The 24,720-nt window shown below is 39.4% G+C and overlaps 1 protein-coding gene and 2 pseudogenes across 1 annotated transcript; 2 read left to right on the top strand and 1 right to left on the bottom strand.

The window, feature by feature from the left end:
* Window positions 1-8,640: 8,640 nt before the first annotated feature.
* LOC139479469 (uncharacterized) lies at window positions 8,641-12,283 on the top strand (annotated as a pseudogene).
* An 8,839-nt stretch (window positions 12,284-21,122) lies between these two features.
* Window positions 21,123-22,822, top strand: LOC139479468 (putative nuclease HARBI1). The gene is made up of 3 exons (XM_071262314.1): window positions 21,123-21,689; window positions 22,033-22,319; window positions 22,625-22,822. The coding sequence occupies exons 1-3, from the start codon at window positions 21,128-21,130 to the stop codon at window positions 22,820-22,822; spliced, it is 1,047 nt and encodes a 348-aa protein (XP_071118415.1). The 5' UTR covers window positions 21,123-21,127.
* Window positions 22,823-22,936: 114 nt separating this feature from the next.
* Window positions 22,937-24,720, bottom strand: LOC139480333 (nuclear apoptosis-inducing factor 1-like; annotated as a pseudogene).

The raw sequence follows: 24,720 nt of genomic DNA, 5'->3' as shown, positions 1-24,720 counted from the left end.
ATGACGACAAGAACTTGGTGATACGTGGAACGCGCAAGTGTTTGTATACACAAGCGTCATTTCACTTCATTTGCATTAGATGTACGTTGTAATGTTTCTAACGAATTAGGTACGTGTACAATGAATTGTCAAGTCTACTTGATCAGTGAGTAGACATTCGGCATTATTTCTGTGATCCTAGAGCATGTAATTAAGCTTCAACACAAGCCTGTCGAGATAGGAAGGACTGAAACACAATATGTTTTATATGACATATTTGCAACTAAATATGTCCTCATAGAGAGGACTGAAAAGGCGACCTATTAACGCTGGATTGGCTGAATAAAATGCAATTCAGTGATATATTTCTCAGATAATTTGATACCGTGTTGTTTACGGAGAGTTAGCGTCCACTTTAATAAGCGTTTTCTGAAAAAGCCATAGGCCTTGCGATCTAAAAGAGTCCACGGTAAACAGTGGAGCCGTAATCAAGTATAGCGGGATGAATTTGCTTTTACATGGTCCATGTTAAACAGTGGAGCCATATTCAAGTATAGCGGGATGAATTTGCTTTTACAGGGTCCATGTTAAACAGTGGAGCCATAATCAAGTATAGCGGGATGAATTTGCTTTTACAGGGTCCATGTTAAACAGTGGAGCCATAATCAAGTATAGCGGGATGAATTTGCTTTTACAGGGTCCACGGTAAACAGTGGAGCCATAATCAAGTATATCGGGATGAATTTGCTTTTACAGGGTCCATGTTAAACAGTGGAGCCATAATCAAGTATAGCGGGATGAAGTTGCTTTTACAGGGTCCACGGTAAAGAGTGGAGCCATAATCAAGTATAGCGGGATGAAGTTGCTTTTACAGGGTCCACGGTAAATAGTGGAGCCATAATCAAGTATAGCGGGATGAATTTGCTTTTACAGGGTCCACAGTAAAAGGTGGAGCCATAATCAAGTATAGCGGGATGATTTTGCTTTTACAGGGTCCACAGTAAACAGTGGAGCCATAATCAAGTATAGCGGGATGAATTTGCTTTTACAGGGTTCACAGTAAAGAGTGGAGCCATAAACAGGTATAGCGGGAAGACTTTGCTTTTACTGGGTCCACAGTACACAGTGGAGCCATAAACAAGTATAGCGGGATGAATTTGCTTTTACAGGGTCCACAGTAAACAGTGGAGCCATAATCAAGTATAGCGGGATGAAGTTGCTTTTACAGGGTCCACGGTAAAGAGTGGAGCCATAATCAAGTATAGCGGGATGAATTTGCTTTTACAGGGTCCATGTTAAACAGTGGAGCCATAATCAAGTATATCAGGATGAATTTGCTTTTACAGGGTCCATGTTAAACAGTGGAGCCATAATCAAGTATAGCGGGATGAAGTTGCTTTTACAGGGTCCACGGTAAAGAGTGGAGCCATAATCAAGTATAGCGGGATGAAGTTGCTTTTACAGGGTCCACGGTAAATAGTGGATCCATAATCAAGTATAGCGGGATGAATTTGCTTTTACAGGGTCCACAGTAAAAGGTGGAGCCATAATCAAGTATAGCGGGATGACTTTGCTTTTACAGGGTCCACAGTAAACAGTGGAGCCATAATCAAGTATAGCGGGATGAATTTGCTTTTACAGGGTTCACAGTAAACAGTGGAGCCATAAACAAGTATAGCGGGAAGACTTTGCTTTTACAGGGTCCACAGTACACAGTGGAGCCATAAACAAGTATAGCGGGATGAATTTGCTTTTACAGGGTCCACAGTAAACAGTGGAGCCATAATCAAGTATAGCGGGATGAAGTTGCTTTTACAGGGTCCACGGTAAAGAGTGGAGCCATAATCAAGTATAGCGGGATGAATTTGCTTTTACAGGGTCCATGTTAAACAGCGGAGCCATAATCAAGTATATCAGGATGAATTTGCTTTTACAGGGTCCATGTTAAACAGTGGAGCCATAATCAAGTATAGCGGGATGAAGTTGCTTTTACAGGGTCCACGGTAAAGAGTGGAGCCATAATCAAGTATAGCGGGATGAATTTGCTTTTACAGGGTCCATGTTAAACAGCGGAGCCATAATCAAGTATATCAGGATGAATTTGCTTTTACAGGGTCCATGTTAAACAGTGGAGCCATAATCAAGTATAGCGGGGAAAAAATGCTTTAAAAGGTTCCACAGTAAACAGTGGAGCCATAATCAAGTATAGCGGGATGAATTTGCTTTTACAGGGTCCATGTTAAACAGTGGAGCCATAATCAAGTATAGCGGGATGAATTTACTTTTACAGGGTTCATGGTAAACACTGGAGCCATAATCAAGTATAGCGGGATGAATTTCCTTTAACAGGGTCTATGTTAAACAGTGGAGCCATAATCAAGTATATCGGGATGAAGTTACTTTTACAGGGTCCACGGTAAACTGTGGAACCATAATCAAGTATAGCGGGTATAAGCCATCAGTACAAGTGAAGGAGGGTTGATACACCCTACACTCTTCCCCCAAACTCATGTATATTCAAGTTATTTTTCGCGTACAGTCGGATTCTCAAATAAAAACCATGTTATTTGATCGTTATCGAGTGCGTTGGAATTTAAGCGGCTTTGAACAGGATTCCAGTTGTATCACGGCTAAACCAACGAGGAGGGGTATGGTGCTGACAGACATAGATACTTAAACAGGTCCAACTGGGATTCGAACCGAAGGTCATAGGTTTCTGGCATGCCCAAGAAACACGTCTCCGGGGAGCGAATTACGGCGCTTTATGGACCACCATTCGATTTTCTTGGGGATGGTATTTGAAAACATAAAATGACCCTGAAAATTCTTGAAAAAGATAATTATCCCTTGGGCAAAAGGAAATTGTCTGCCACAAAAATGACAAGGTGATTTTCTCCAATAAGAATTCAAACATTCAGCTCAATAGTTTTAAATAAAAGCGTTTCATAGATCAAAAGCACTGCTTCATATAAAAATCAGCAATGGAATTCAAATATTTTCCGAATAGATATTGAAGGCAAATGGACAAATATGCTTCTCTGTTTCAAATTAATGTATACTCTGCAACATTGTTACAATGCACAAAAGATAATTGTCTGATATATTCGCACTTGTTTTCAAGGGTATAAACATACATATATTTAATTTTGGATGTTTTCCACACAACATACCTCTTACTGATGATAAACATATACATAAAGTATCAGAATGTTTAAATCATCTGTACCTGAGAAAATGTTTCAGACACCAAAAAAGTGTCAGCAAAAAAGGAGAATACTCGCTGCCTTTTTCCGATTCTCCCAAATTTGTAACCCCTTGTAAGAAAACTACTAAACAAGCACTTCAAACGTAAAAGTTTCCTTGCTGGCAATCAACGATGCATCCATTTCCTCATTTGACCTCATCATTGACCTTGACATTGTCCTATATGCTACTGATATCTGATATTGTAAGACCTGACAGATACGTGCAAAGATAAAGTGTCATGACTGGGAGAATGATATGTATCTTTGTGTAATAATAACCTGAATGTTGATGTGACAAAAATAATTTCATAGGTGAGTTCAAAGACTGATGAACACCATATCACCTGCATTATCAATTATTACAATGATCTTTCTTTCAACCAACAGTATGTGACCTCGGAAGAGTAACTAAGTACTTCCAAAGACACTACGTGATATGATTTGTGGAATATTTTTCTGCCAAAACATAATGTCATAATGTCAGATTTTCACCTTTCCAACATTTCACAATATACTGCTTTCTCTGCTAATAATTAGCACTTTTCATCATTAGCTTATTTAACTTGCACATATATTGCTTCCATTCAACATCTGTCCCCAAAACTAAAGCGTGTTTGCAGTCATTCAGCAACATGATTTTTCAATCTCCGGCCGCTGCGGTTCCGTCCGTAGCGTAGAGGGTTTTAGTATTGAGCTCTGTCGTGCGTCTCATAGTTGATGTCAGCAAATAGTCTCCAGAACATATGAGTGGATTTTGTTCATATTTGGTGCCATGGGGTCTTAGCTTTTTTTCAGACCCGGTTGATAATAGTGACATAAACCATATTTTCAAGGTCATTTTAATGTTACTTCGTAACTATTTCACTATACTGGTGTCCCCCGCTGTGATATTGCTAGAATATTGCTAAAAGCGGCGTGAAACCATACCCACTCACTCACTTATCTGGAGTCAGAAGCCTTGGAACCCAGTGTGCTTAAACCTGTCATGCCCAGTTCATTTCTCACAATGTGCTCAACTCTCTCATGAGAAATGCCTCCTGTATTGGTGTGCTGTATCGTCGATCATCAATAATCATATCATGTATTTTGATACACCGCAGTTTAATGTATTCCTGATCTTGGATCATCTTCCAGGCTCTCTCTTCCTCTCTTGAACTCCAATGCCTACCTTAACAGTCGCAAGGAGTGCACTTACATTAATTACATTAAAAACAACTTTTGTTCAGTTTTGGTTATGGTTATGTTTCGACAATATGTGGAATATCACTCGTTATGTATTTGATATTTTACACAGACACTCAAGGATGTTTGTATGCAAAAGATGATATCAATCTGTACCATTACCTAACACATTTATGTAAACTCTGCAAAAAAGAAACGCACACACGGACCAGTAGATTTTTAAGGTGAAGGTCACCTGTGCATATCTTGCAGGGCCACCATTAGAGTCCAAACTGCGTGGTCGTCCCATGAAATCAATCAGATACCGAATTGTGGCCTGGGAATGTTCTCCCACTCTGCCTGCAGTGTTTGTACAACTGTCGTAGGTTCTATGGTTGCTCGCAGTCGATGATCCAATGCATACCATAAATGTTTGTTGGGTTTAAATCTGGAAACCTGGAGGGCCATGGCAGGACCTGGAAGTTGTGTTTGCTGATGTCGGTCTTGTCGTGTGACGTCGGGCGTTGTCTTGTTGGAAATTTTATATTCCGGGATTTTGTATCAGGTATAGATATTTTTCAGCTATAGCTACAAAACCAGATATTTGTTTAAACTATGTGTTCTGTTTAAGATAAACACCTTACAACAATGTATTTTTGTGGCATGCAACGTCTCTTCCCTGAAGCATAAATATTTTTTACACGATATTTGGGGGACAAATTATGTTTTTCGATAAAACGCTAGGCTCTCATGTCTGTTAAAATGACAACTCGAACTGGTCGTCGAGCGCGAATACCTTCAGCACGTAAACGGTTCCTCACTGTCTGGGCTGACATCCAACGCAATCCTGGTATTGCCGTAGTTGTAGAGGAAGTCGAGGTTCTTTCACGCAAGTGGCTTAGCCGTATGAATCTGTCCTGTACACTAGTTGTGATACATTGTTGACCGGATAAGGGAAGATCACGAGTTGTCCCGTCTTGTAATGGTGCTTCGAGCTACATGGAAAAACCTGGGTTCGGCCGAACATGATTCTCCTGTTTGCAGTCGGCCGAGGGCGTTGGTGCATTGGGCTTCCCTTCCATCAGTCGTGGCATGTTTTCGCTGTTTTCTTGCAGTAAGATTGTGATGGCATGCAAATGGAAACCTAACGATTTTTATAGCCCGAAACGTGATTTTGCAAGTGCATGTCATATTAGTGTGTTTCGGTACCAGCCTCTCACGTGGTTTTGTTTTTGCGATTTTCCGATCGTTTCGTGATACATCTGCAGTAACCTTATTCTTTCCACACAAATAAATCCCAATCCATGCGGAAATGACCTTTTCATATTTGGTATGAAAGTCCGCGCAGCATGTATATACCCAAAGTACCTCATAGTTCCAATAACCTTTTCCCAAAGACATATTTATAGTTATAGCAAGAGGATTCTTTTAGAGTTTAAATGATCGTTACCTAACCTCTCTGCTTTATCATCCTCTATACAATCTCTTTCAGTTCCTGTCCGTACATTAAAGTCTTCACCAATCATTTGGAGGACATCAAATAATGACACTAGTGGACGAGTAACTCAAAATGTTGTCCTTTTATCCATATACCAACTTGATCCTTCTGAATGATATTTGATATCCCTCATAATTTGAGTGGCTAATTTCTGATATACCAAATAAATATCTTTATAATCGAGACCTAAGTAACCCTTTAAAAGCATTGCTGAAACCATCTAAAGGTGGAAGAATTTTTTTTATGATGTTTCTATTTCATGTAACACACCTCATTTAGGAATCCATAGAAAATGGGAAGATATATTACAGACTATTCAGTGGAACAAAGTTTTTTGTTTATTTAGAAATTGTACCAAAGATGTAAAAGTGTAAGATTATCAATATTGATTTTTGCATAGCACAATTTATTCTAAAAAAGAATTGCTAAGAATGAAATTATTTGACAATGATATTTGTTGCTTTTGTCAATATATTAAGAAGACTTACAACATGTATTTTCAATTGTGTATACGTTACACAATTTTGGCTAGACTTAAGAGTGAATGTGGAAAAAATGTATGATCATCCAATAATCCTAGATGAAATATCAGTTTTTATTGGTTCAATATCAGGTGACAAACTTTTAAACCATGTCATAATTTTAGCAAAAAGACATATTCAATTATCCAGTATATAAAAACAAACAACTCAAATTACAATGATTCATAGCCACAGTGAAAGAGGTATTTGCTGTTGAAAGCAACAAATTTGTTTGAAAAGAAATGGAGATACTTCTTAAGAATTTATTGATGATTAAATCCTTAGATCCTTGCTATATTGATCAATACTATTCTAACAACTTTCTTGTACATCCTTTGCACCATACTTATATTTAATGTACATTTAGAATTATACCAAGAATGTACATCTTTTGCCAACACCTGACGTCTGTAATGAACGTTAACGAGATGCTGCCAAATCTGTTCAACTGACAGTTGTATTTCCTATTCTCTCTCTTTCTATACTCTTAAAAACAACGACCGCAAAAACAGATAATTTTGGCCATAAAAACGAAATTAGCAGACCAAGAGGTGCCAAATGAAGAGGTATAATGTCATTGACACAAGAAAAACATGCAATCCATCAGTCGGGAGACACGTACGATTCGGAAAAACGCACCCAGTGCATTACCAAAAGGGCCATGAAGCTGCACGTACTGCACGTGCAGCAGCACTATGAACAGTATTAAAGTGCAGGAATTCTAAATGCCTGGCATCTGCGTCAATCGAACAGTGACAGTTCAACAACATGCCAAGATTAACGGAAGTGCAAAGAAACAATGTCATAGGTCGCTTACAGGCAGGGGAATCCCGATCAGCTGTAGCCAGGGTTTTTAATGTTTCGCCCAGCACCATCACAAGGCTATGGGATCGGTTTCAACAGCATTGGTCAACACGTGACCGGGACGACCAAGAGTAACCACCCCCGCCCAAGATCGCTACATCCGACTGCGCCACCTACATGAAAGGACGACCACAGCTACCTCAACCACATCCCAAATATCCGGACTGACTGCACAGAATCCCCGACCAGACCGAACGAAACCGTTTAAGAGCAACAAGTCTACGAGCAAGACGTACTGTTCAACGCGTCATATTGAGTCAACAACATCGTCAACGACTGCATTGGTGTCGTCAACACAAGGTATGGCCTCAACTGCAATGGAGAGATGTCTGGTTCAGCAACGAATCAAGATTTCTCCTCAGTCGAGGGAATGGAAGAGCACGGGTCTACAGACGTCGGGGTAGCGTTATGATGTGGGCGGTTTTTCTCATCACGGCAGAATAGGTTTGGTCCATATCCAGGGCAATGTTACGGCTCAACGATATCAACGAAATTCTCCTACCACACTTCCTCCCAATTGCAGCCAACGGCAACGGTGTATTCCAGCGGGACAACGCTCGACCACATACAGCACGGAGCACAAGAGCGTTGATGTTCTCCCCCGGCCCTCCAGATCCCCGGATTTGAACCCGATAGATGAATTGGATAGATGGTTACGCCGACGTCAACCACAACCCAAGACGTTGCAGCAGTTGGCTTTAGCGTTGCAGGCCGAGTGGGCTTCCATTCACCAGGATGTGATTCGCATACTCGTCTCTTCCATGGGCTTGGACTGTTCCTATGTACCGATAACTGAGATGACTACAATCACCAAGTGTTCAATACCCTGTACGGTTCCTCATATAAATGTATTTTCATACCTCACACAAATCTGGCTTTGCATTTCTTTTTATGAAGAGCATATATTTTACAAGTCATTCCGTCATTCAACTGTTTATCACTTCCGTCTCGTTGCATCACGTGTCAACGTATCGACCATGTTACATCTCATCCAAACAAATTTAATCTATCTCGTTGTAGCTGGGGTAATGCAGTAGACAACTGTACTGATGAATTTAAATGCTCTAATTATGACGGTTGGCGCAGTGCTGCGTACACAAAAGGATATCCAACATGCTAGGAGAGAACAAACTTTCGTAAACGGAGTCTGCACGTCAAGTCGACAGCTCAGTCCGGTTGCGCAATATTTGTTAAAGACGATATTTTCTTCTTCAATGAACATATACTTTCACAGCTTACACTATTAACTTATCCCTTAATGAGAACAGACATCTGATTATATCAATATTTACAATAGAGGAAAACACACTTTTGAGTATTTGGTTTTGTTTAATAGCCACAGCAAAAAAGGGGGTTTCTTTTTTAATCTAAAATGGTTATTCTTAAATCTGGCAAGATGACAAAGGTAAATACAGTCGTGTGGATTCAGGGTAAGAATATCGGTCCCCAGCAACCTATGCTTATGGTAAGAGGCGACTCTATGGATCGGGTAAGGTATAAAACGATTGCAACGGCAAGTCAGACATCCACAGTGATAAAAAAACACAAAAGAAATGCCACGACTCACAGTCGAACAACGTGAACGAGCCTTGGGTATGGCACAGATGGCCACCCACGCCCATATTGCACGAACCCTCGTTTGCTCCCGTGTTGCCGTTACCAACTTGATGCAACGTTACAGACAGACAGGGCGGACCGCTGACAGGCAGACCCAGGGTGACCACGCCCCATGATGACCGGTACTTGCGTACCTTGCACCTCCGAAATCGCTTCCTGACAGTGACGTTATCGGCGACAAATGCCTTAGGTCACAGGGTTAGTCGACAGACAGTGGCCAGGAGACCAGGAGGGCTCATGGAATCAGGGCTTTTAGACCATACAGAAGACAGCTATTGACAGCGCAACATCGTCGTCTGCGACTGAGTTGGGCCCGGACTGTACGACGTTGGCAACGACGTGACTGGCAGAGGGTTGTCTTCACTGACGAAAGTCGATTCTGTATGTTTAGGGCTGATGGAAGACAACGTGTTTACCGCCGAAGGGGTGCACGAACGGCGGCGTGTTGCGTGCAGAGGTCGTACCATATGGTGGAGGGAGTGTCATGGTGTGAGGAGGGATCTGTGGGCAGGAGAGGACACCGCTGGTCATCGTTGACGGAAACTTGACAGCTCAGCGTTACATGGATAACATTCTTCGTCCAGTTGTCCTACCATTTCTCCAACGGCAGCCACGTGGTCATTTATCAGCATGACAACGATAGAGCCCATACAGCCAGAATTGTCACTAACTTCCTCGCAGCTAACAACGTCAACGGCCTGCCGTGGCCTGCACGCTCACCCGACATGTCCCCCATAGATCACCTCTGGGACTTGATGGATCATCGTGTTCGAGAACGACCACTCTCCAGCCAACCGGCAAGAACTGATCTTGGCCCTCCAAGAAGAATGGCGTCAAATCCCAAGTGGCCTCATCAGACGACTGACTTTTTCTGTGCATCGAAGAGTCTTTGCGTGTATTGAGGCATTTGGTGGTCACACACGCTACTAATGACTTGTTATTGAACGTGAGCGATTGTTTATGTACTCTGCCTATTGTCCATGATTCTGAAAGCTCGAGTTTTGTACCACACCCAACTTTGGGGGGCTCTGTTGTCATTCTCGGTCGCGGTATGATTGTCATTTTTAGTGTTGATTATGTTGTTATATTGATCTTCTCAATACACTTTACTTCATGCATGTATGTTTTGTTGTTTTTGAGCAAGAGTGATTTCAAACTCTGGTAAAGTTTCTTTTGGACGTCAGTTTATAAAAAAAACGTTCGCCGCCCGCCGGGAACATGAATATTCATAGAGATAAAAATATCCCCATGTGACAGACGACAACATTGCGATCGAAGCTATCAAGACAACAAGGCGGAATGTCAGCAGTAGGTCTGGGAGACGACGATAATTTGGGGGAGTCGGACTTCGTGTCGGACTTATCAGTCGATTCTCTCGATTCCGACTCCCAGGAAGAGATAAGCGGTAACATTAATTTATTTTCAGTAAATTGAGTATGTGTACTGTCAGTGTCAAAGGAATGGCGGGAATATGAATTTGTTATGTTTTTGCAATTTTCGTAATTGTAGGCTAGGCTCGTGAGTTGTGATGTTTAAAATGTTAAAAAATATCTACCATACCATGATAGTCATAGTAGAAACAGCCAACGTCCTTGTTTATTTCATGAATCTTAGAAATGATTTGAAAGAAAGGTTCTCATGATTCTGAAATTTTAACATGTCTACATGTGGCCTACACGTGCGTTTGCTAAAGTGCAGTAAAGTTAATGGAAAATGACTTTGTTAAAAATTAAAATTATCTTGAAGGACACACAGGTTAACTCTTTGGACCTGAAGCCATATTTTTAAAGGAGCATCATTCGTCAGTTCTTATAGGCTAAATCTAAAAGGTCTGACTTATTAAATTGTGTCTGATTTGTCATCCATCAACTTCTAATGCATATCACCCAATTCCTTTTTTTCAGGCTGGCCCAGAGTGTTTGCGTTGATGAAAGGATGGTTGGCTTCAAAGGGCGACATCACCTGGTACAGTACATGGCCAAGAAGAAGGCACACAGATGGGTGTGTGTGAAGTTGTGGATCCTTACAGAGGCGGGTACTGGCTACACACATCAAGTTCGTATCTACAAGGGTCAGTGTGGTCCTGGACTTGATGGAACAAGGGCCACCACAACATCTGCGACAACTACTTCAGCAGTCCGTCTCTCTGCCATGCTCTATTTGAGAGGAAGACATTCTGCACAGGAGTTGTCGCCGCCCGGAGGAAGGGAATGCCGAGTTCCTTCGTTGGGGAAATACCACCTAGGGGCTCGACAATTGAAGACAGGGTCCACTGCTGGCAGTGCTCTTTTCAGACAGGACGGTCTTCACAATCCTATTTACCGTGGGTAGTCCAAGGTAAATTCAAAATATTAAATATATTTCTCAATATCCTGTTAAGTGTTCAGCAGCGTTAGAAACTAACAGTTTCAGTCCACTAGTCCTTATAATAACATAAAGCAAAACCCTTAAAAAGGCACATTTCTAATAGTCCTTATAGGACTAGAGCCAATTTCTAATGCTGTTAAGTCAGTATGATTCCTACTCCAAGTGTCCATTTTCTTTCATACATGTACACTTTGATGAGTGTCAATGTGAAAAAAATAATATGAAGTATTTTATTTACAGAATGGAAGATGGGCCGGGCTGTCACTCTCCCCTCAGTCGTTAGACTGTACAACACTCTAATGGGGGAAGTTGACCTTGGGGATCAGCTCATTGGCGTGTACGATCCCCAAGTGCGCTCCGTGAAGCTGTGGAAGAAAGTTTTAATCAATTTTCTTCTCGCAGCATCAGGTAAGAAATATTTTATTTATTTGAAAATCAGAATGAAATAATTTGGTATCAAGGAATTTAGGAATAACTTCTAGAAATTCTAGACCTAAGTCATTACGACCAACTATACGGTCATAATCACGATAATATCAACCAATATGTTATGAATGGCATTAACTGAATACAATGACGGAATAATTTCGCATCTTGTACCACTCCACTGTATATTCATTGTACTGTATTAATCAACATGAACCTTATCTTCTGAACAACTGAAAATAATGTTTGATTTTATTGTTTCATACTCATTTCATTTCAATTAATGCCTATCAGACATTCCTGATCACTCATGGTAGAACGACCTCCCGTCTGGACTTCCACATGTCCCTTCTCCACTCACTCGTCGGGAACACTCAGGTGAAGAGGAGGAGTCGCAGGCCCAGGATCCAGCCTCCTTCCCGACGACTGACTGGACGTCATTTCATAGAAGTGCTGCCTGAAGGGAAAAAGAAACAGTGTGTTCTCTGCAGAAAGAGACAGAGGACCATCGATGGCTCCACAGGAAAGGTCAGGACCTGGTGTCCGTTCGCCTCTGCGCAGACTTTTTCCGTCAGTATCTAACAGCTGATCACATTGAAGAGTGAAAGGCTGTGTGAACTGGCATATGATGGAACATGACTCAGGTTCCAGCAGTTTCCTCATCTGTGTGCTTCATTGTAAATAACTGGTGAGTGAGTAGGATTTACAGCGCACTTGCAATATTCAAGCGACATCACAGCGAGTTATTGTATATATGTACTTATTGTAAATTTTTCACGTGTGTGTATATATATTAAAGGATGTGAGAGAGTATGACGTAACGCCGTATTTGCAATATAGTAGCAACATCATGGCGATTCATTGTAAATAGATCAATGTCTATTGTATACAATTATGTACTTATTGTAAATGAAGTAAGTTTGTTTTATGCCCCTTTAAGCAATTTTCCTGCAAATTTATGGCAGTTTAATGTACATATGTTCGCAATGGGTTGTCTATTTATTGTACATGTAATTACATGTATTGTGTGTATGTAAGGATGTTTGTGAGTAGACTTCCCACTGCATCTGCAATATTCCAGCAACATCGCAGCGAATCTTTGTAAATAGATATATATTTTGTATATATGTACTTACTGTAAATACTCAATGTGTGAAAGAGAAGGACTTAACGCCGTATTTGCAATATAACAGCAACATCACAGCGATTCATTGTAAATAGATTAAATTATATCAATGATATATATGTACTTGTCAATAGAAAATGGATTTGTGTATTTATCAAAGGACATGTTGGTGAGTGAGTATGATTCAACGCCACATTTGCAATATTCCAGTTAATTCGTGGCGATTCATTGTATATGGATGATTGGTCTTTTATTCATAATCTTAATGTAAATAGAGTGAGTGTGATTAATGCCGCTTTCAGCAGTATTCCAGCAAAGATGTAAATACACATGTAAATACTGTCAATAAATATGTATATATTGAGAGATTTGTACATTTGTCTATACATCAGACTATTCATGTATGCATTTGCCCAGTCGTCTTCGGCGCCGCGATTCGCTGTGCAGAGGTGCGTCCCTTGGGCACGCCAGAAACCTATGATTGTGGGTTCGAATTCAGGTTGGCCCCGATTATGTTTCTAGGTTTGTTAGCACCATACACGTGCTGGTGGGTTTCACCGAAGTGGTAAACGTCTGAGACCTGCTTTACTTCGGGCTTTCCTCCCACATTAAGATGACACGCCGTGATATAACAGGAATACTGTTAAAAGCGGAGTTAAAGCCTGACTCACTCACTCACTCACTTATAGATCTCATTTAAACAGTTACAAGTTTTTTGACTGGTGATACTTTTCAAAAGAATAAATAGTGGACATTAGGGACAGTAAGTATAACAGTAAGGACCTTGGAATAAGAAATAATTGTCTAAGTCCTTCCTATTACAGCCATAAGAAAGTGGCTTATTAAAGTGTGGGTGTACCTGGATTATTTAACAATATATTAAAAAATGTTCACAGACTATTCATGTATGCATTTGTAGGAATACTTTTAATTATTAATTGATATAAAGAAATCGAATCTCCAATTTTATCATATCCAATGACGTACATACATCTACACAGCTATAGAAACTAAATTTGTTTTCTTCTAGTCTTTGCCGTAACGTATTCTGATAAAGTTCACTCAACTGACATAACGTAATCAATACATTTTAGCGGTAAATGACACGAGCAAGCGCGGACGTGAGAGAAGACAGCAAGCCGTGAACGTAATTGTTAACGCTTACGCTAATCTGAAATGTCCGTTTTTTCGGGCGCATAACCAACCTGTGCCTTTCTTTTTCAAATTCGTCAAACATAACCTTACTTCAAATTCGTCAAACATTAACAGTTATACATAGTTTGATTTGTATTAAACGTCCGTTGAAATGATGTTAACTTTGGATAATGGTATTCATAACAGTTAGTCTACCACAACGCCATGGAAATCATTCGTCAAAAAGTTCCCGATTGATAGATTGATTATAGAATTTCAATTTTACTTTGAATATCATATGACAAAAATCACATATAAGTCCAACTGACTGTAACAAATGTTAGCTAATATACGAGTAGTTCCTTTGTGTTTGTGTTCAGTGGTTCCATGTCTTTAATACTTTTTGATGGTCACGCAGTGGCTGATAATGTAAACAGAGACGGAAATGGAAATCGGGAAAATATGACCAGATCGCAACGTAAGAATCTTTGGTGAATCAATGCGTTTATCATCTACACATTACGACAGATTTCAGACCATCACTAGAACACTAAGCTATGCTTACAGAATTATGTTCAAATATACTTACTATTTCGGTTGCTGTCAAAGATATTATAGTAAATCCAAAATCCGAAACACCGGTGAACACCATCGACGACATTTTGAAATATTCAAAACTAAAGCTGTCGACAACTCAAAAGGCATTTTCGTACTGTTTCTGCTTCATGTGCATTTTTTATCGTTCTGTGTTTGTATAATCGTTATAAGTTATAAATGAAAATAAAACAACGTTGTTTAGGATTCATAAAGATACGAGAGTAACTCGTCCATTCGTCTGTAGGCAAATTTCGTCGACGTGCAAATGGTCCGCCATCGCCCGGTAGCAGTATTTTCAGTGAACTGATTTACATGAGCCGTGAGGAATACCTTTCGGTGCCAGATAAGTAAAATATGCTATGCATAATTGCATGTTCTTTGCAGATTACCTGGTATGATTTTTTACTAAGAAAGGAATAATGGCCGAAAAGAATAATGATTTATTACAATGAAGAAAACACAACACGGCATATAACTTTTATTCTTAAATGCGGTTTCGTTTTCTTTTTTTTCTAAAAATACGTAATTTTAAAGTTCATAGTTTGATGCTTTTATTCAGGTAATGAGGCCACCGGCCCATTATACACATGCAGAATATGATGGCATACAAATATTACAGAGCGCTGAATTATAAGATTTACAATGCAGTATTCAAACTGTTACTATTGGAGTTAATTATATGACACAGGTATTCCCTTAAAAATGGAATTACGTTTCCTACCAGCAAGAAATACATATTTTGCTATATTGTTGCAAATACTTTGATTAGTCGAGCTGAATAATCAGGACATTTTCTCACGACTTGGAAACGTGATAATAATTGGGAATGAGATTAGACCGCAGATCAAGATAGAACGGGCACACCATACAAAAGTGGAACTCATCTTCGATAGCACTTACAACACAGAGGGGACAGAAACGTTCATGTCTTGGTATATTATGGTATCTGCCTGTTTCAACCATACGACGATGATTGGATCCAAGAAAATTCAAGATATTAATTCGAAATAATGTTACATCAATTAATCGAATCCAGTTATCATATGAAAATTTATCCCTCACTGCTGAGAACAATTCAAGCTTAGAACAAGATTCACAATTATTCTGCAACACTTGATTTTCAATGTCTACGCTCCTTTGCCTAAACTGTTGTAAGAATGTCAGATCTACCAACACCCCGTTGAAGTCATACCTCTGCAAATCCGTAAGAAAACAGCAATGATTTAACCTTGAGTGCCCAGCAAGCGTTGCCATTCTCTGCCCTTTTATATTGAAAACTATACGTTTTTTTCAAAATAAAATTATTATCTTGTATCACTAGTCGAAGCCAAATTTTTATACTTTTTAAATAATGTGACACTTTGACGGAGTTTCTCATCAAGACAGATTTTACAAAACTATTTGGTGTGTTTCTACTCAAACCCAAAGTCAATTTACAGAATTTACTGTGCCCATTTTCAATGTCAGGTGATGCATGGAATCCCCAAACTTCCGATGCATATGTCAATATTGGTAACACTTTTACATCAAAAATTTTGAAACAGACATCTGGTGGCAGATATGAGAATTTACCTAGTCTATACTGGAGGATTTGAATTACCTTCAAAGCTTGCTGGGCTAATGTCTTCTGAGTTAAACTCCACGAGCCAGAAGAGGATAACTGGACACCGAGATACTTATAATTCGATACTGTGGTGACATCATCATTACCTATCTTAATTTTTTCCTGATTTCTAAGTTTTCCGCCATTTCTAAAAATGACAACTTTACTTTTATCAGTATTAATAGTAAGTTTCCATTCATACAATATATAGATAGTTTATCAAGTCGCTTTTGAAGACCAACAACTGACACGTCCATTAAAATAATGTCACCAGCGAACAAGATGAACAGTTCTTGAGTATGTAAGGTAACATCATGAGCGTCACGCTCCAACTCCTCGACAATGTCATTAATAAAAAATGAGAATAAAAATGGAGACTGCTGACATCCCTGTCTAACCCCTGAGATACAATCAAAGAAATCTGTAAGACCACAATCTAATGAAACACAAGATTTGACAGATTTATACATATTTTTAAGAAAATAAACCATTTCTATACACAGAATCGAATGCCCCTTTTAGATCGATGAACGCACAGTATAGTCGACCTTTTTGTAGGAAAGATATTTACTGATCAATGTCTCAACAACAAAGATGTTATCAGTGGTCTGAAAACCCTTTCTGAAGCCAGATTGTTCTCCAACGATACAACTTTTCCTTAAACACCCAGTTATTCAACCTGTTACAGAGAATTTTTGCAAAAATCTTACCAGCTACGTCTAGGAGTGTTATAGGCCTATAGTTTTGGGGGTCACGTGAACTACCTTTCTTAAAGATTGGAAGAATAATACCAAAGGACCACTGATCGGGGAATATACCAGTAGACAAAACTAGATTAAATAAATCCAACAGCATGTTCAGACAAACCGGCGGAGCGTTCTGAAAGAACTCGACTGACATACCTGAGAGACCTGGTGCTTTACCTGGCTTCATACTGCCTAGTGCTGATAATAACTCGTTTATACTGATAACTTCATCTAGCTCACTTTCTATATCAACAGTTCTATCAATCACTTCAGCTGAAATAGAGTTCACAAAGTCATCAACAGATTTAAAAAATTCAATAAAATCTTTACATTCACGGTTTCCATGAAATACAAATTCAAAATAACTCATCCATTCATAAGATGTAATGTCTTTTGAAATCACAAACGATTTGTTTTGCAAAGTACGCCAAAATCTCTTATTGTCATTATTATTCAAATAATTTACCAAATTGTTGACAAAGTTATTCTGGTAGCAACGAGCTTTGTATGAGCACATGTCTTTATACTCTCGCCAAGCCGATGTATATTGCAGTCTGTCAACTTTGCTACCGGAGACATGAAATGCACGAAGCCATCGCCGCGCATTAGCACGTGCACTTTCAGTCAGGATCAAACCAGTTACGTCTCTTGTTTGATTGACAGTTGATGGATGTGGACGGATTAATTCCACAATGGCTGGCACATTTTGATAACATGTTTGTAAACAAATCAGTTGCACTGTTTACCTTGTTACAGGCTACTGCATCGTCGAATGCTGAATGTGTCTCTGTCGATCGGTTATTCCAGTTGTCAACATACGTCGATTGATTTTCATCTTTCCATTTGTATACGGTCCTTGTTGATAAAAGACCACGGGAATTGACACTTGATGAAGTTTTTACTTTGAGAGAAAATGTAATTGGTAGGTGAGTGGAATCAACTTGATCTCCGATTTGAAAAGATATCATCGGGAACGAGGTTTCAAATGTCAGTACATAGTCAATAACACTTTGACCATTGTTAGCAAAGCAAGTATGATTGCCCACCCCAGCATCCCCACCAACACGACCATTACAGATTTTGAGACCTGTAGTTTTACAGAAATCAAGTAGGTGTTGTCCTCTTCTATTTAAGACGTTATCTTGAGAGTGTCGTGGTATGAAATTACTATCCTCCACATAGTGTACATCTTCAGCTATGGGCAAGTGGAGTGTCATCGTTTTCAATATAATCATGAGCACAACCTGTGCGGGCATTGAAGTCTCCCATAATATAGATATGACAATCTGGAGAATCAGTTTTTAAATTGCTGATATCATTATCAAGGGTGTCAACGATATTTTCAATAGAGTAAACACTAGAGTTGGGTGGAGAGTAATATATGAGTGCAAGGAATGAAGTTTCACAAAATGTTTCGAATTTAAGCCATAGGATATTTTCAGAATCAGTTTGGAATACAGAGCAAAACTCACTTACGTCATCACTCACCAGATACAGAAGTCCTCCAGAATTCCAGATAGAATTACGATGTTTACGCCTCAATTTCCGGAATTGAGAATAGGCATTAAACACAAATACATCTGTCTCATCAGCCCAGGTTTCCACGAGGCCAATGATATGAAATTTGGCAATGTATTGCTTGAATGACGGCACATTTAGTTTTGATTTCAGACCCTCTATATTCCAGCACATGAGTCTAATGTCCGTCTCTTTGTCGGAAGGGCCTTGGCCAGTCTGCTATTGTTCAGAAAGTGAGTCTTGATCTCCACAGTAAGCAGAGCTGGACAGAGGAGGGCGACGTTTGATGTGTTTCACGAGTTGAAGTTCAGAAGAGTCTGTATCGTCCAGCGTGAAGAGGTCGTCGTCAATTTGGAGTTTGGTGTATCTCAGCATAGAAAAGTTATTGTTCTGTCGAGCCGCATGCATAAAGGGTTTCAGTTTATTTCTGACCTTGCGTTCTTCCTCCGTGAAGTCATGGGAGATATGTATCTTACTACCTTTCAGATTTCGGGAAGAACCCATCACCTGAGATTTGTGTTTTGGGTGTGTGAACGTCACGAGGACTGGTCTGGGTCCCGGGGTTTTAGTCGTCAGTCTTCTTGCTGAAAGCACTCCTACATTTTCATCATCAGGTTTCAATTTGTTTATAATAATTTCATTTATTTTTTCTTCAGTTTGGTCATAGGTTTCTCTCGTAGTTTCTTCCACGTTATGAAAAATAATGTTATTTCTTTCACTTTGGCTCTCCATGTTATTTATTTTACGTGTCAAGTATGAAACTTGTATTTTTAGGGCAGAATTCTCATTAGCCATCGCTTGGAAATCCTGTTCAATGCAATTTATCCGGTTAGACAGTGTTAAGAAATTGTCACTCATATCCTTTCTCATACCTCGAATTTCTTTCAGAAGTTCACTGTTACTGGGTTCGGAGTTTGGAGGTTTGTCTCGTCACTCGACTTGTACCTGTGTCTTCTGGGCCGGGGCCTGGGTTTAGGTTGACATCATTACCCAGCTGGATAAGAAGCATAACACTCACGACGACGGCTGCTCTCACATGCCTACCTGTAGCTGCCGGCACGTGCATCATGGAGACACGCATGGCTTAAGCCAATTTCGCTCGGCGACCCATAAATGCGATTAAAGTTGAAGCAAAACTGCCAACACTTCTTCTATACGTTGCTAGATATCACCCCATACTTGTTTGTCATTAGGTTTTAATACATGAAGGGGTTATTGAAGTAGTATTGACGACTTCTACTGCATTTTCATCAGAGCTGCTTTACGTGCGTGCTCTCACCTCGCCGCCAGTTAAAGTTACACATTACAATTGATATGAGTATGTAGGTAATAAACCACAGATTTTAGAGATACGATTTCATCACTTTATTATAAATAGTTTTTTCATTAATGGACTTTTCAGACATGATATGCAAACGCTAACGTTACAATTTCACTAATCTACGGGCAAAATGGCGTCACGCATATTTGAACAAATTCGCAATCGACGATTTCGCTGACTATTTTCCATGGAGATGTTTCATTTTCACCACAGCAATCGGGAAACAAACAAGCTTACGCACAATGTTTTTGGTTTTTACGTTATTGAAGATTTACAACCTGACGAGACGCACAAAGTATCCAGTGTGCAATGTCAACAAAATACCGGTTATGGATATTTGGTAAAAAATCGCATATTCAATACGTTTGCCGAGCTATAAACAACTGATAATCACGTTAATGCTTTACAATATTTACATAGCCAGTTAGAGAAATGGTTGAACTTTTATAGTGTGAAATTTGAAAATTGTTGGCTTTACCGTTGTTACGTTACGTCGTTTTTAGACGAAGGTGTGCAGTTTTCACAACGTCACTCGCCAATAAACTCGGCACAGCGATAGTACACAGGCTATTTTTAGGTGGCAGCCAGAGGTTAACTGTGTACATGCGGTGTCAAGAGGATATTCTACCATGAATTTGGAATTTACTCGAATCTGATTGGTCAATCAGAGACTATTAAATCACAATAAACCTCCTCTGAATGAAACAGCTGGTTTGACGGCCGCATCACCGCGGAAGCTAATATTCACAGAATAGTACTATTTTCAGTCATTGTCGATAGGCATATTTAAATAATTATATCTACAATTACATGTTACGAAATGCACAGATGCGGTTACTACAATATTCAAAGGATGTGTGGCAATACATTTCGTGCAGAAAAACACGACAGAAATCAACAAAGGGAATATATTTACGTTTTGGAGACAACAGAGAGCTTGGAATTTTGGCGCTTTTCTATATACGACTGTGACGTCATATTTTTTGCGTCACAATGAGCGATATGACGTCATAATGGTGACGCGCGATGTAGAGCGAAAGCCTTGCAAAGCTTGCTTTGTTTTCTTTAGGGATGCCCACCTCATGTTAGATTACCAAGTTGCCGTGCTTATATGCTTTCAATGCCTGTCATATGTTCGAGTGAAGTATAACAATGTAAACAAACTGCTTGAGTATATACAGCACCATATTTTGTTCGGTGATTCCGTCAGGGCCCGGTTGTTCAAAACCCGGTTAACTCTTAACCAGCCGTTAAGTCAGTGTTAACTCTCCGTTAAATTTAACCAAATGGTTATGTTGTTTCCCAAAGCATGGTTATCTTTAACGGCTGGTTAAAAACCTGTTAAAGTTACACACCTCCCAACCTCCGTTAAATACTTAACACCTTGGTTATCTTTGAAACAAAATGGCGTTCATGGTTAGGCCTAGCGCCGCTTTCATGGTTCCAGAGGTTAATGCGAGACAACAGAAGCGATTCCGAGCTGTTAATTTTGCATTAATGAACTACACAGACAGTGAACTTCGTGATAGGTACAGATTTGGGCGGGAATCTATCAACTACATCGCCAATATACTGAGGGAAGATTTGGAGCGCCCTACACAACGTAGCCATGCTCTAAACGTCCATCAACAACTGATGATAGCTTTCCGTTTTTACGCAAGTGGTAGTTTCCTTCAAGTGATTGGGGATACGATGGGGGTGGACAAAAATACAGTTTCACGTGTCATAGTCGATGTGACTGATGCCTTGGTTAAAAGAAAGAACGAATTCATAAAATGGCCAACACAAGAATGCTACATACGTCAGGTTCAAGATGGATTTTTCGCCCTTGGTGGTTTTCCGAGTGTCCTAGGTTGCATTGATGGTACGCACATACGTATTCAGGCACCGACCAGAGATGAACCAGCTTACGTTAATCGGAAAGGATACCACAGTATCAACGTACAGGCAGTGTGCGACCACGAAGGTACGTCTTGTGAGATTAGAGTACTGTCCCTTTTTGCAATTAGAGTAGCTTCCCTTCCAAGGTCTATAAAAGTCCGCATTAAAAAGATTCGGAATTAGATAAATAATGAAAGGTTTGCGTAAATGCTCTCATTACTCTTAATAAATACAAATGGGATATTCTAGTCAGCTAACAAGGGATGTTTTAAAGTTCTTTTCAGCTCAAAGCTGTGTCAAGAGACTGTAATTTTAAGAAAATATAGCTGTAAGAAGTTTGTAATATATAATATATATGCCTATAATAGAAAATCCATTAATCCATCACGAACATTGCTTATTTATTTTAATTATTGTCTAATTTGTAGGTAAATTTACGAATGTGTGTGCTAAATGGCCGGGATCAACTCATGATAGCCACATATTTAGAACCTCTACTTTGTGTGAATACTTAGAGAGGTCGCACACTTCAATATCAGATGGCTTTCTATTGGGAGACAGTGGATATCCTTGCAGACCTTTTCTCCAAACCCCATACATGACTCCACAAGGCAATGTTCAGCAGAGATACAATGACAGCTTGTGTGCTACAAGAGCTACAACAGAAAGAACATTTGGTCGATGGAAAAGACGGTTTCATGTACTTCATTCTGAGGTAAATATGCATAGTATATTTGTGTACTTAATTTGACCAATGTTTTACTTTTCTACATCTAATCTTGATTTATTTCATCACTTTAAGGTTTGGAGTCACGGTGTTGTGTGTTCCAATGCTTCACGTTTTACATCGACCACATAGCAGAAACAAATAATTTTCCAAGAATCCTAACTCACATATCCAATTACTAGTAATTATATTACTAATTCAAAGAAGCAAACAAGTTGCTTCTAAAATGTAGATTTTAATGTGACATTCTGTATTTATGTATTTGACACAAACATTTCTTGTTTATTCAACAGATAAGGATGAGTCCACGCAGTGGGTGTCAGATTGTCCTTGCCTGTGCTGTCCTCCACAATATATCCATATTACTGAATGAGCCATTACAAGATGACAACGACAACCCAGATGAACAGCCAACAGTGGACACATATGGCAGAAGGCATGATGGACGAGGCATTAGAGATCATATTGCCAATACCTTCTTCTCCAGCTAATAAACTACAAACAGAGGACACAAGAATGAAATATAGTGATAATTAAACTGCAGGTTTATAACATCATAGAAAGTAACAGTTGAGATGGACTGAAATTGTCAATATCATCACGTTGCAGTATTTGCTCAAGGAGTTGAATTTGTAGCTTAAGTTTCTTTTTTTTCCATTTCCTGTTTTTCTAGCTCTCCTGATAGAACTCTTTTCTGTAATTGATAGACTCTTTCTGAAGAACTGAGTTTTGTAATTTTCTTTTCTGGGCGTCCGTCATCAAGTCTTGGTGCTGCTTCACTGTGCTCTGTTTCTTAGAGATTCTCTGACTTCAGGACTTTGTGATGTTGGGGTTGAGGTAGTAGCTGCTGGAGTAGGATCTGTGGCACCAGTTGGCAACCCAGGATCAGCCACTGATGAACGTTCAGAAGAACCTGGAGGAATAAACAATTATCATAAATATTTATGGTTTTGTCTGTGCTTCTATTAGGGATTACGGCTTAAGAAAACTTATATACGGATCTACTCTTGTTTTAATCATTTATGATTCAGAGAAAGACAATATACTATGGATGTTATTGGCTAATAATGTATTGACTAACATCAACAGAATATTCACTTCATTGCAAATTCAGGAGACCGAAATTATGTTGACTGTGTCTTTATGGCTCTGACTATTCGTTTAGTCTTAATGTGTGTAACTGAATTATTCATTTTATTATATTTTCATTAAATTCATTTTACTACCGCTTCACAATAATTTACCTTACTGACCTTGACCTCTACATATGGAGGAGCGAAAGCGTGCTCATAAATAATCTTTGCTCACAGATGAATTTGTGAAATATAAACGTGACCAAGTCAGGTTTGTCATAAGTTTTTGGAATAGCATTACTTTACGTATCCACTGTTACAGCAGATATCCCGCTCTTGCTAAAACAATAGGCTTTGGACTCGATGTTGACACCACAGAAGAGAAATTGCTTCACATTCCGTCGCCTGATGGAGGCTCACGAAATCGTGTTCAACAATCTTATATTCGTTTCTACGGTTTACAGCAACGTAGACTGGGTTGATATAATAATAATACTCGTGAATCTCATGTGAATAGTAAAAGTTCATACAATGTTGGCTGCATTGTTCAGATATTGTAGAGATGGGAGGCAAACACATTCTTTCGAAAAAGTTCAAGGTCATGTCTAAATATAGAAAAGGGATATTCCGTGTCAACATAAACAGACGACTTTCGAACGTATGAAAGTGAGTAGGCGGCTTAGTACAATTCCATAGATATACACTTATTTCAGCACAGATTGACAGATTTTATAAAATATGTTACTATGAAAGCACTTACTTGGAAGAATTTCCGATTCTAAGCCCCCTGATATCCCGCTGAAACTTGCTGAATCTTGCATTATCTCAATAATTCGAGAAGTAGCCTGACTCGGTTCGGATGGTGGGGGTCCCTCTACGGTCTTCCGCTGTTGCAGTCTGTAGTCTGTGAAGGTTTTCTTGGCCTTTCTTGTCATGTTGCTCCATTTCTCCTTCACCTCATCAACAGATCGAAGCGCTACGCCCTTCATGTTGACTGCCTTGGTGATGGCCATCCAAATAGCAGACTTCTTATTGGTAACTTCACTGCTCAGTTTTTCATGAAGTACTTGTAAATTACTCTCCACCATTGACTGGATGATATTTTCTTCATCCACAGAAAAATTCCCGTTTCTTTTCTTTCTTATTTTCCTTGGAGTTTCCTCAGTCATCGACGCTGTTTCGGCCATTATTCGATACGCCACAGTGACGGAAGTACTAAGGCTTGGAATTCTGGGATAATATTTACCTAATCGGTGCTTTAACCAAGATGTTAAAATTTAACCGAGTGGTTAGCTAACCTAATGGTTATCTATAGA

This window comes from Haliotis cracherodii, unplaced genomic scaffold (assembly GCF_022045235.1).
Source record: "Haliotis cracherodii isolate W230 unplaced genomic scaffold, xgHalCrac1.p SCAF_4, whole genome shotgun sequence".
NCBI classification, from domain to species: domain Eukaryota; kingdom Metazoa; phylum Mollusca; class Gastropoda; order Lepetellida; family Haliotidae; genus Haliotis; species Haliotis cracherodii.
Note: the sequence above shows the minus strand (reverse complement) of the source record. Positions and strands in the feature narration are given on the sequence as shown.

What these genes read in the sequence shown, in the direction of transcription:
- LOC139479468 (XM_071262314.1), top strand. Translation starts at nt 21,128, where the DNA reads ATGGCGTTCATGGTTAGGCCTAGCGCCGCTTTCATGGTTCCAGAGGTT. An exon ending in GGCAGTGTGCGACCACGAAG is followed by an intron (nt 21,690 to 22,032) that starts GTACGTCTTGTG and finishes TCTAATTTGTAG; the next exon opens with GTAAATTTACGAATGTGTGT. An exon ending in TTCATGTACTTCATTCTGAG is followed by an intron (nt 22,320 to 22,624) that starts GTAAATATGCAT and finishes TTTATTCAACAG; the next exon opens with ATAAGGATGAGTCCACGCAG.